This window comes from Lycium ferocissimum, chromosome 10 (genome assembly GCF_029784015.1).
Source record: "Lycium ferocissimum isolate CSIRO_LF1 chromosome 10, AGI_CSIRO_Lferr_CH_V1, whole genome shotgun sequence".
Taxonomy (NCBI): Eukaryota; Viridiplantae; Streptophyta; class Magnoliopsida; order Solanales; family Solanaceae; genus Lycium; species Lycium ferocissimum.
Window position 1 is genome coordinate 6385456 of NC_081351.1, and position 12295 is coordinate 6397750.

Here is a 12295-nt window from a genome sequence, read left to right on the forward strand (position 1 = left end):
TTTCAATAACTAAGGTCTAAGGTGGATAAAAAAAGAGAATGAAGGAAAAATAGTGGTAGAGAAGCTACCATTGTTCAGGAACCGTTAGTGGAAGTAAAAGGGGGAGTGTTTTTGTTTAGGGGGTAAGGGGGAGTATTAAACAGTGGTGGCGGTGGTGGTGGAAGCGGTGGTGGTTGTTGTGTTGGGTTGGTTGTAGTGGTGGTGGGTATATTTGGGTGGAAAGAATTTAATTCGCGGGTCAGGGCGGGTCGAGCATGGGTTTTTTAAAGTTAAATCGGGTAATTAATGGTGAAATTGGGGATTTTGTTAACTGATGGGTATATTTGTCTACTTTTTTAACGGAAGGAGTATATTTATTTACTTTAACTAACGGAAGAGATATATTTATTTTGACTAATGAAGGATATATTTAATCATTAAACTAAAGTAGAGGGGTATATTTGATCCTTTTCCCTTTAAAATTTCACAATGGCTGGTATTCGTAATTTAATCAACATACTAAGGGCGGTTACTTTCTCAAAACCTAATCCTCGTCAAAGACCCGCACCCCACCCGTACACCACGTGTCACTTATCCACCTTCAGTTATCATTAGAAAAAGATCTCAGCCATTAATCATTTCCTCATCCCCTATATAAACACCACCCTCCTTATTCGTCCCCATAAATTCAAAGCTCACGGAAAATACCAATCGAGAATTAAAGAGAGAGAATCAAAGAATAAATAAATAAAAATATTATCAAAATATTAACCTCAATTCAGGGAAAAGAATCAGATTCCAAAACATTGTTTGTTCTTCGTTCAATTAGGTTCCGATTGTTCTATTCACAAATCTAGAAAAATCTGTAATTTTCTTTTTAACTTTTTAATTTCTTTGTGAGTTCTTTCTATTTTTAGGTTTGATTAATCGTCAATTTTAAAGTGTTACTGTCTGAAGTTTCAATACAGATTTGTGATTTTGATTATTTAACTTTTTGATTAGGGTATTTGGTGGTTTTGTTTTGGAGTAATGAACGAGCAAGGGAAAAAAATGATGAATCAACAACAACAAAGGATGAGTATGAGTCAACAAAACCAAATGATAAGTATGAGTCAACAACCACCTCAGATCTTGAATCCACAGCTTCAACAGCAACAACAGCAGGTAGAGAATAATAAATTCAACTTTAATTCTATGTATAATTTTATTGAGCCGCCCTTGATGATGCAACAGCTTCCTCCACAGATGATGAATCGGAGCTACCGGATGTGGCCGCCTTTGCCTCCTCCGTCTCAAAACCCTAACCCTAATTTGAAGCAATTTGTTACTGGGAAGCAGCACCCCAAACCCTTAGGTCCTCGAAACAATTGGAAGGGTAAAAAGGTAAATAAGAGGAATGAGATTGGAACTAGTGGTGGTAGTAGTACTGCTGTCGGAGGATATAAGCCGCCTACATTAAATGATTTGCAACAACAAAACCGATTAAAGGCTCGGAGATTTTTCCCTAAGAAGAAATATTATCATAATAATAATAACAGGACTGCACCCTATGCGCCGAGGAACACATCTTCGTATATTATTAGGGCTAAAAAGAGTGGTGGGATTGCGTCGTTGGTGTCGCCGTGCCCTGTTACTCCGGCTGTGCTGCCTACGCCAATGTTTTCTCCGTCGAGGGAAGTGTTAGTGGATATGGCTAAAGAGGAATGGGGGGTTGATGGGTATGGATCGATGAATGGGTTGATTAGACTGAGGTCGCCGGGAGGAAATGAGGATGAGGAAGAAGAGGAGGGAGGATCGAGTGAGAGTGACGTGGAGGAACACGTGGAGGTGGAGAGGCGGTTGGATCATGATTTGAGTAGGTTTGAGATGATTTACCCAAATTATAGTAGCGGGATGGAGTATAACAATGTGTTGGGTAACCGTGTGGATGATCAGGATACACATATTGCTCAATTGGAGGAGGAGAACTTGATTTTGAAGGATAGATTGTTCTTGATGGAGAGGGAGTTGGGTGATTTGAGGAGGAGGTTGCATAGTCTCGAGAGGCGGGGTCATGGTTATGATGAGATGAATGAGGAGGTAGTGGAGAATGAGTCTGAGAGCGAGAGTGAGAGTCATGGGGATGGTCATTCTTTGGAGGATAACAACGTTGAGCTCGAAGGTGTTGGGAATGTAAGAGGGAAGGAAGAGAATAGGATTGAGGATGATGCTGAGTTTGTAGAAAATGAAGAGAGAGTTGGAAAAGAAGGTGAACAGGTTAATGCTAGTGGTATTGATGAAGCTGTTGAAAAGGAATCAAATGAAGTAGGAAAAGAAGATGAAGAAGTTGATGGAAATGCTATGGATGAAGTCCCTAAAAAGGAAATCGTTGCTGATGTTGGAAGCAAGAGTGAACTGAACGACGATGCAGACGTGAAAACTGGGAATGAGGTTCAGTTTACTGAATTGAACAAGAACACTGAAAACAAGGTTCAGGCATCAGATAATGCAAGTGTTGAAGATGTTACTATGGAGGAGACTTCTAGAGTGGACGCTGATGCGATTTCCAAGACAAAGAAAGAGGATGAATTGCCAGGACATGAATGATCAGGGAAGAGCATTTGCGATGGTAACTTGTCAAGTTTCCCTCGTCAATGTAAGTCTCTTCTCTTGAGATATTTGTCATGTTAACTTGTGTGATTTTTGTCACCATTCTGGGTGTACCTATTCTGCAGTACATAGTGTTTAGTGTTCTTTTGACAGTGGAAAAGATAATCAAATCTGCCTGTTGTGTTTTCGACCTTATAAAGTGTTAATGTAGTATTCTTCTTTAGATGTTTTGAACCTTTTTCTATTCTTCTTTAGATGTTTTGAACCTTTTTCTTTTCTTTTTGTTAATCTTTAGCTTTTGGCAGATATTTGTAAGAGGGAAACCTAGGTGTTTAGATGTGTTAGAAGTAGTGTTCCGTCTGACAGAAAGACAGCTATGTAATAATCTTTTTTTTCTTTTTTTTTTTAAATTGGATTTGGCGTTTTTCATATAAATAATGTCATGTGCTCTTATCGGTTTAACTTGTTATTTAGCATATGGTTGTTCCCCTTGGCATATAGGTTGCATGTGGTGCACCCATGTGATGTGTTTGTTTTATGGACATGCTTGCTTGTTGCCATCTAAATGTTGGCTGGTGATAGCTTTTATCTAATTTTGCCCTTTGGGTGGTCTATTTTCTTAGCCTTAGGGCAATCAACTTGGTTGCTTCCATGAAGTTGTTATAGAGCATACATTCTGTCCTGACACGGGATAATTTGAGCTTCTTTTTTTTTGTGTGTGTGTGTGTGTGTGTGTGTGTTAGCAAACAAATGGATGATTCGACTACAGGGCATAATTTGGTATACCTCAGCTCTCTAAACTGTAAACCTTCAACCAGATTTTATTAAATAGGACCATATAATAGAGCATCTGGGAATGTTAATGCGTAAGTTGGAATACTTGGTTATCAACTTTAGCTGGAGGTTGGGTGTTACTGTTTATTCTTTCTTTTTTCCCTTTTTGTTTTAAATCTTTTTGGGATATGCACGAATGTGCTATTAATATTCAGTGGTGTTAACCTTTTTAAAAGAAAATAACCATTTGCTTGCTAGCAAATAAGTTCTTTACTGTTTGTTTCACCTATATAGTTGACCACTGACTTCTGCAGCTGAAAGGGACGGAAGATTTGAGAACTTCCACTCTCTGGTGCGCTCTTGCATCAGTGTGTGTGGCTTATTCTTATTAGTTTCCAATTAATGCCTGGTTCTCTTTGTGCATCACCAACACTAAAGGTTTTGATATAGTTCATTAGACCTCCTTGTCTCCTCGTGACTGTCAATATTATTTGTTTCCAAATGTTGCAACCACTTTCACTTGTTGGAATAGTATCACCTTTCATGATTTGGTTCCTCCATAACTGTTAGCTGCTGGGATTATCATGAGGTGAGCAGGATGCTTCCTTATTCTGCCTCCTTTATTTATTTTCATCTATATATAAGATCAGTTGGTTGCCCTTTAACCCCTGACAAGCGCCAACAAGTACGCTCCTCTTTGCTGACTCGAATGCCTAATCTCTTGATTGGGACCAACCCCTCGTTGAGATGTTTCTTTATTCTTTAGTTTCTTTTGGCTCGTTCTTTCGTTTGAGTAATAAAGATTAACTCTCTGATCTATTATGTTTTATCTAATGGCAGTAGAGGTGATGTCCTATTGCTGGTGACAGAAAAGTGGGGGCAGTGCTGATGTTAATTGTCCTCTGCTGCATTTGTTGAGTTTGCTACAGAACATGCATGTCACTATAATTGTGAAGATCTAACACTGTTTAGTGTACAGTATGTATTGATGCTGCTAAGTTGTTTAGTGGTGTCATTTCTTTTGATTTGCGTTTGTCATATTGGTTCATTTCATGATTCATTTCTTTTCAGGTGCTTCATCTGCTTTAATCCTTGTTATATTGGACTTCGATCACCTGCCATTCTTTCGATTTTGTGTCTGATTAAGAAGTATAACGTGCTGCAGGCTGGTACGTACACACTTTTTCAGAGTATTTCAATCTTTTGATCTTTATCAAAAGGGGGGAAAAAAAGGGAACAGGGAAGTAGTTTTCAATCTGGAGATGTTGCTAATTTGATGGCCTTCTAATATTAGCTGTTGTTTATCCTGCATTTTGCGGCACTCCACTTTGAGATAGATTTTCGGCTTTAACCGGGATCTGTTTCTTAACTACTCGTGTTTCGTCTAAGCTCTGCTCTCTTGCATATGTGATATGTTCTACAGTCCGAACTCCTTTCCCCTTGTTGATAAGGAAATAAGATCTCTTGGCTTCTTACCATTTGAATAGAAGAAAATGACATTTTCAGGTCTCTTGTATTTTTTTTCAGATCTCTCATGTGTAAAAATTGATGATTTCTTACAAAAGGGTCATAAAATTAAAAAAAAAAAAAATTGTAAAGGATCAAATAGCCATTTCTCCCTTAGGAGTTCTGCTACATTTCATCTAGTTTACTGGGTTCAAATTCTATTAAGGGTACTTTTTAGTAGGGCTGGGCATAAATATCGAAAACCGAAAAATCGAACCGAACCGAATCGAAACTTTAACAAACCGAACCGAACCGAACTAGTTTGGTTCGGTGTTTGGTGTCCACCGTAAAAAAATCGAAACCGAAATAGCCGAATCGAAATTTGATAAAACCGAACCGAAAAATCGAACGCGCACCGAAATTTAATACATTATCCAAAAAAATTAAAATAGTCCAGGCTCATTAAGTTTAAAGAAAAAAAAATTCAATTGTAATAAGTCCTCTTTTGCATTTGTATCCCTAATTTTCCACTTCAATTGAAAAAAATTAAATATCCTTAACAAAGAAAGGTAACTAGGATGTCTCTTTAGGATTAATATATGTCCTTTATGTGTTTTCTTTATTATTCTTACGGTATGTATATAACACCTAGTAATCGTATGTCATGATTATAGTTTTTACGTTCTTGTGTATCCCGTTTGTTTGATTTTGATTTCAATTAATCAGTTTTATGTTTTATTGCTTTTGAGTATATGAATTAGTGTCAATGGAATCACTTCTAATATTATATTAAAAAAAATCGAATTGAAAAAACCGAAACAGAACCGAATCGAACTTTAAAAAATCGAAACCGAAAGAACCGAACTAGTTTGGTTCGGTATTCGGTGTCTACCTTCAAAAAACCGAATCCGAAATAGCCAAACCGAAGTTTGATAAAATCGAACCGAAAAATCGAACGCCCACCCCTAAACCGAACGCGCACCCCTACTTTTTAGAGGTGTTTTTAGTCACATGAGGTTTAAGTTAAAGCTATACCTATAGCTTATTTAATACTCCTTCCGAATCAAATATTTAGTTTTTTTTTTTTTTTTGGTCAATTAAGAATTTTTTTTGCCCACATTAAGTGTAATGTGATCAGATGTCAATACTTATTTAATTAGAGGCAGTTTAGAAAAATTAATTATTTTTGTCTAAAAGTTAGTATTTCCTTAAGGGGTGTGCAAATGACTAAAAATAAGTAAACCTGTTTAAAGGGCAACTTCAATCACAATATCTGGATTAACGATGTTTGCCGGTGAAATTAAGCGGGTACAAATATCGAATTTGTGTTTTTCGGATAGAAATACCAGTTTTGTCTTGGTTATTTCTTCGTCGTTAGTCACCCTAAAAAAAAAAAAAAGGTAAGTCCATATTAAAAGTAGGGATCCCTTAAAAGTATCAAGCAATATTTTAAAAAAAAAAAGTGGATCTTCATATTAAAAAAATCAAGCAATTTAAAAAAAATCATATTAAAAAAATAAGTAATGTCAAAAAAGAAAAACGTGCATCCTAAATTAAAAAATCAAACAATATTTATGTAATTTTTAAAATATTTCCGTTAAGTCAATACTGATGGATTCATTGTCACATGTGTATCAATCCATTAGTGGGAGCAAATGAAATTATTTCTTCAAAATGTTAAGTAGCTAAATTATATAATTTTCTAGCTAAATTATATAATTTTCTTTCTTTTTTTATATTAGCTTGGGATTTAATTTAGATATTTAATTATTGTATTTGTTATTTCGCTATGTGATTTATTTGTTTTGTTTACTGAATAAATATACTTAAAATATTTATATTTTAAAATAAGATAGAATTTAATTACTTTTTTATTTTTATTCTTACTCTAATAAATGTAAAAAGAGATTAAAGTCATAAAAGAAAAAATAATATTAAATGGAGATTAAATAATTAATAAGGTAAATTAGTTAAATTATAATTCTAATTGACATTTTCTTAAAAAATCATGCAAAAGAAAACGTGACAAGTAAAATGAGTTAAATCAAGAATATTTATCAAAAATTAAAAAATAGTAGTTTTTCATTTAAATAGAAAATCAAATATCTACTTTGTTTCGTTTTAAAGATGTAAAATTAATCTAATAATTTGAATTTGAATTTGAATTATCCAAATCAAAATTTGATAAAAAATAATAAGTATTATTTTGGTCCAATTTACATACATTAATAATAGAATATTTTGCCCTTTTAAATTAATCAAATTAAAATTCAAAGTATCAACTGATGCTTAAATATTGTTATTGTTTTATCTCAAAGAGAGGAAAATAGTTTTCTTTTAAACAAGTCTTCTCTTTTAAAAAGTATTAATAAATTTTTGTCAATTTTGTATTTGTAGCAAACACTAATATAATAAAATTTTGAATACGGAGCACAAACTACAATGTTATAGTAATCGTGTTTTGAACATAGTGTATATATATATATATACTTATGTATGTTTATTAGCAGTATAAATATATATATTATCACTATCCAAATACAACTACATACGCATAGATACACTATAATTCAAAATATTGAGCGCACGGGCATACGCCGTCTAGTTAAATAAAAGAAAGCATGGTTTATGTTGTGGTGATCTGGTCGATAAGCTTTCTGCAATACGTACGCACACATTACTTTATCAAAAAAAAATTGTTGCAAAGAATAAAGCAAACGTGATCGGCGGGATAAATTTGTGGAGTTCATCCTGCGAAAACCTTTTTGCCAATTTGTGTTCGTATGCGTAGGGTAGAAGGAAGTAGGGGAAAAAAAAAAAAAAAGAACAAAATTGGCGACGAATTCGTGTTATTCGGCCGCTAAAACCTTTTCCTTGGTGCAGCAAATATCCTTTTTTGAGTATCTATAACAAATTACTCTCTCCGTTTTAATTTATTTGTTTGGTTTTGATTTGACACGAAATTTAAAAAAGTAACGAAGATTTTTGAATTTTTGTTAAATAAAGATAAGTAGAATGTACTAAATTGTTTTTTAATTTTGTGGTCTGAAACATGTGTGAAAAGTTTAGAATTAAAGAGTTGCAAAAAAAAAAAAAAAATAGAGACATTCTTTTTAAATAGATTAAAAAAATAAACAAATAAATTGAAATGGAGGGAGTATGTCATTGGTGTACCAGCCCCTCAGAGAAAGATTATCCTCATGTTTTTCTTTGAGCCCCCCGTTTGGCCATAAGAATTATTCATTTTATTCGGGAAATTTTTTTCATCTTTTTTCGGAATCAGCGTTTGGTCATGAAAATTTCGAATATAACTTGAAGTTGTATTTCGGAATATTAAAAACTCAAAAAACTTGTTTTTCAAAAAAATTTACTTTTTTTAACTTTTTTATAACTGTTTTCATCAAAAATTATGACCAAATATAATTTCAACTCTAAAATTTCAAAAAAAGTGAATTTTTTTTTTATATCTATGGATAAACGGAGCCTAAATGTGCTAGAAATGTCTTTTTCCTCTTCAGCGGGGAATCCCTTGTTGCTTTCCCCTTTGACTAGTGCGTGGATCCCGATATCAGCAACCCTTCACATCGTCCTTACCTTTGAATTCCCTTTTATATGTTCGATCTTTTCATCTCTTGTCTGTGAGCTCTTGAACCAACAAAAAAAAAAAAAAAAAAAGCTTTCTTCAATCACACTGCTTCACATACCATAAAAGAATTGGCCACCCTTGGATCAAAAAGAACAAAGGATGCTATCCTTATTTTTGAACCCCCTTAAAAAGCTTAGACAGTAGTCATTCACTGGCTTTGTATAGGCTTACTCTTTTGCTAGTGCTTATAAAGCACCAAAATACAAGTTTGGTATGCCAAACGTCATAACTTGTATTCTTATATTATCAATGAAAAGCCAGTTAAAGAAGAAGAAGAAAAAAGTGGAATCAAAATTTAATATCCATGTGTATTTTAAAGACTATATATATATATATATATATATATATATATATATATATACTGTATAAAGCATATATATATATATATATATATATATATATATATATATTATAAAGCAAAAATACAAGTTTGGTATGCCAAACGTCATAACTTGTATTCTTATATTATCAATGAAAAGCCAGTTAAAGAAGAAGAAGAAAAAAGTGGAATCAAAATTTAATATCCATGTGTATTTTAAAGACTATATATATATATATATATATATATATATATATATATATATATATATATATATATGTGTAAATCAAAATTTAATATCCATGTGTATTTTTTTAAAGACTATATATATATATATATATATAGTAAATCTTGATACCATGTAGGTCTGCCCTGATTTATAAAATCATCAGAGTTGTTCCAACTATATAAAAAAGATGAAAAAACAACTCATGTTGGTCAAGACCAATCAGCCATATTATTCCATTGAGTGTTCGAGAGGCAAGGAATCATACACTTTGTAAAAAAATACTTTTTTTTGTCAATCAATCCTCGTAGATCAATGAAGCACAGTTTAGAACTTGATCAATCTTGTCTCTATATTTTTCTCTACTTGAACACCAAACTTCTATTTTTAGCGAGATTCAGACCCTTACGTACGTCTAACCCGCACCACGTGTTGCGCTCTTATAGTTAGACTAAAGTTGGGGAAAAAAAGATACTCCGTCTGCTTCAATTTATATGAACCTATTTCCTTTTTAATCCGTGCCAAAATGAATGATCTATTTCCTAATTTGGAAACAAATTCACTTTATGAAAGGATTTATAGCCACACAAATATTCAAGACTTTTTTTGAACCACAAGTTTTAAAAATCTTCACTCTTTCTTAAATGTCGTGCCCAGTCAAATGGGTTCACATAAATTGAAACAGAGGGAGTACATTTTTTCTATCTTTCAATGTACTTTTATTCGGATTTAACTTGTATAAACTGAAAATTTTAAAGTGTTTAACTCTATCAACGTATTTTAATCTATTATAACAGATCACCCACTTCATTTTTCATTTTCTAGTTACTAATCTGACTTTTTATGGACGATTAGTTATGATTATCTTTTAGATGACCTATGTTTTAACATTGTCGATGTATATAAGTTGAAAATTTTAATTTAATTAATTGTTTAAATGACTCATACGCAACGTGAATCCAGATTAGGCGGGCCCTAATGCGGATATCGGACATCGAGTGGGAAACCAATTTTTCTTTTAACTAATTGTAGTACATAACATGCTTTATTACTCAAGATGCTAATTCCACCTATTATAGATACTAGTCGCTATTCCCAGTCAATCTCAATCATCGTAAAAAACTATTAAATACTAATATTATTTGTACTTATATATATTTATTTTATGAGTTACAAAAATATCACTACAATATAGGATTGTATCTACTTAATACTTCTTTAAAATTGATGTTCTCTAACTTCTTTTTTTCCATATAGAAAACATGTTACAACCAAGATAATCCAATATTAGGAATTAAGGATCATATATTTACTTATTGTCATTTACATATACAAAAGTATTGAAAATCATCACTAAACAAAATTAATATCAATCAGTTTTAAGAATATTTAGTTATTAATTTTAAAAAAATTAAGTTGATCACAAAAATAAGATGTACTAAAAATATTTTCTATTAAAAAAAAATTAAGAACATATATATATAAAAAATACATCTAAACAATCCACAAATAAGTATATATCAGTTCACCAGTCTGCACCCATGAAGAAAAAGTTAACATAATTAAACAAACCAGAAAAAAAAAACAGATATATGAAAAAGAAATTCATACCTTATCCTACACAATGCAGATTGTCAAAATTTTATTGTGTGCTTATATAAGATAGCCGTGAAGTCTTTTATAGATGAGCAAAGTTTAAGAATTTGATTCCAACCTAAACTTATTTTTCCCGATAGTTCGTATGAGGAGTCCTTGACGTGTTTAATTTTAATTGAATTCCTAAAGTTATTAAGGAAAATATTTTTTTTTAAGAAGGAAGCAAATTGTCTTATGGTTTCCTGGTGGAGTATTTACGCTAATAATAATAAACTTTGTAGGAAGCAAAAAGCAGTCACACTTGAAATATAATTTTGATAAACATCTGTCATCTCAACTGATGGGAATTGGGATTGCCAGTGACATTGATTTATATTGCAATTAGAATTAAAGCACCTTTCCAACAAGTTAATGAACGTCAATGTAGTTAAATATGTATTTAAGTCGAATTAGAATTCTAACCTAAATATTGAGAGATATTTTTAATATTACAATTATATCCTACATTAAAGTTCATCTTTTGCAAAGTAATTTAACCATTGAATGGTATAAAAGTCGTTTAATATTTAAAGAATATTTTGGTCAACCAACATTTATATTTATGCTTTTAAAATAACTAGTCTCTATGTTCATGCTTTTGCACGAATATATCTTGCTTCAAATACTACAAAATAAATACCTAAAAAATAATTTTTAATTGCATATATATATAATAATTTTACCTTCGAATATGTATGAAATACGCCTATTGTCTTCTTGAATACTCTTGTTCAAATAAGAGAAGGATTCACTGGAAAAAAAATAAGAGAATGATTCATATTCCAACAAAAAATTTAAACGCATGTTATCAGTTGACTTCGGCATCCTCCTAAATACGACAATTTTATCCACCATCATGGATTTATATATTGAACAAATATTAACTTTGAAGGTTAAGAAAATCGATTAACTATTTCAAGATATTTTGGTCCATCAAAATTTAGCTTTCTAACATTTGTATTTTTTATTCTAATAATGCGTCCCGTAAGATAAGTTTTTAATAGGATACAATTTGTTATCCGAATGTGTATTAGTCCGGTTGTGTCCTTTCTTATGTTCTTCCATAAATAGGTAATATTGTAAGCTATGCCAAGTAAATTTTAGTAAAAATAAAAACAAAAACATAAAGCTTTAAAGATGCTTAATACTAAGAGAAGGAACGGAAGGCATCTAATATGTCTCTCTCTCTCTCTTTTTTTTTTTTTGTTGGTTTTTCGACTTTTAAAATGGACATCACAGAAGTAGTGTTCATTTAAAATTCTACTTCTTCTTAAGAAATTATTAAGTTACAAAACAAACAAAGATGAAAAATCCAAATTTTAAGGACTTCTTGTACGTTCAAAGTCCTAAATTTCAGGAAGGGTTTTGATTAATATTATTTTATCCAAACGTGAATAAAGTTTCCTAGTATGTTCGAAAAGAAATAGGATTAAAGCTTATTAAGGGTAAAAATGTCGTGCAATATTTAAAGGATATTTTGGTCAACCAATATTTATATTCATGCTTTTATAATAATGTAGATAGATATAGAATGTAGATACATATAGATGTATACGTATATATCTTTTTGATAACTTGATTGTGTAAAGATATTCATTCATACATTTGTTTCCATTAAGATTAAGACGTATGAGTCTGAATACACATCTGAATATTAAGATGTGCATTAAGATTAAGATGT

The 12295-nt window shown here is 31.8% G+C and overlaps 1 protein-coding gene and 1 long non-coding RNA gene across 7 annotated transcripts; one reads left to right on the top strand and one right to left on the bottom strand.

Moving 5' to 3' along the window:
- The first annotated feature begins 655 nt into the window (after window positions 1-655).
- Window positions 656-4651, top strand: LOC132035548 (uncharacterized). 6 transcript variants are annotated; one of them, XR_009409309.1, is made up of 5 exons: window positions 656-844; window positions 982-1143; window positions 1213-2614; window positions 4183-4320; window positions 4414-4651. XR_009409309.1 is itself a non-coding variant. In XM_059425848.1 (4 exons), exons 2-3 carry the CDS (start codon window positions 1009-1011, stop codon window positions 2563-2565), a joined length of 1488 nt encoding a protein of 495 aa, XP_059281831.1. In that variant the 5' UTR covers window positions 656-844; window positions 982-1008; the 3' UTR covers window positions 2566-2614; window positions 4183-4456. The 6 variants fall into 6 exon arrangements, 5 of the variants coding, with proteins under 5 accessions (XP_059281831.1, XP_059281832.1, XP_059281830.1 ...); XM_059425848.1 differs by having other exon boundaries at window positions 4183-4456; XM_059425849.1 differs by lacking the exons at window positions 4183-4320; window positions 4414-4651 and adding an exon at window positions 3312-3571.
- LOC132035549 (uncharacterized) lies at window positions 2598-3049 on the bottom strand. Its single transcript, XR_009409310.1, has 2 exons — window positions 2835-3049; window positions 2598-2803 (listed from the first exon to the last, which is right to left on the bottom strand). It is a non-coding gene; the product is annotated as an uncharacterized LOC132035549 (long non-coding RNA).
- Window positions 4652-12295: the final 7644 nt, after the last annotated feature.

Bases quoted from the DNA above. Each gene is read 5' to 3' on its own strand.
- LOC132035548 (XM_059425848.1), top strand. From the start codon at position 1,009: ATGAACGAGCAAGGGAAAAAAATGATGAATCAACAACAACAAAGGATG. The intron at 1,144-1,212 runs GTAGAGAATAAT...ATGATGCAACAG, and splicing joins TTCAACAGCAACAACAGCAG to CTTCCTCCACAGATGATGAA.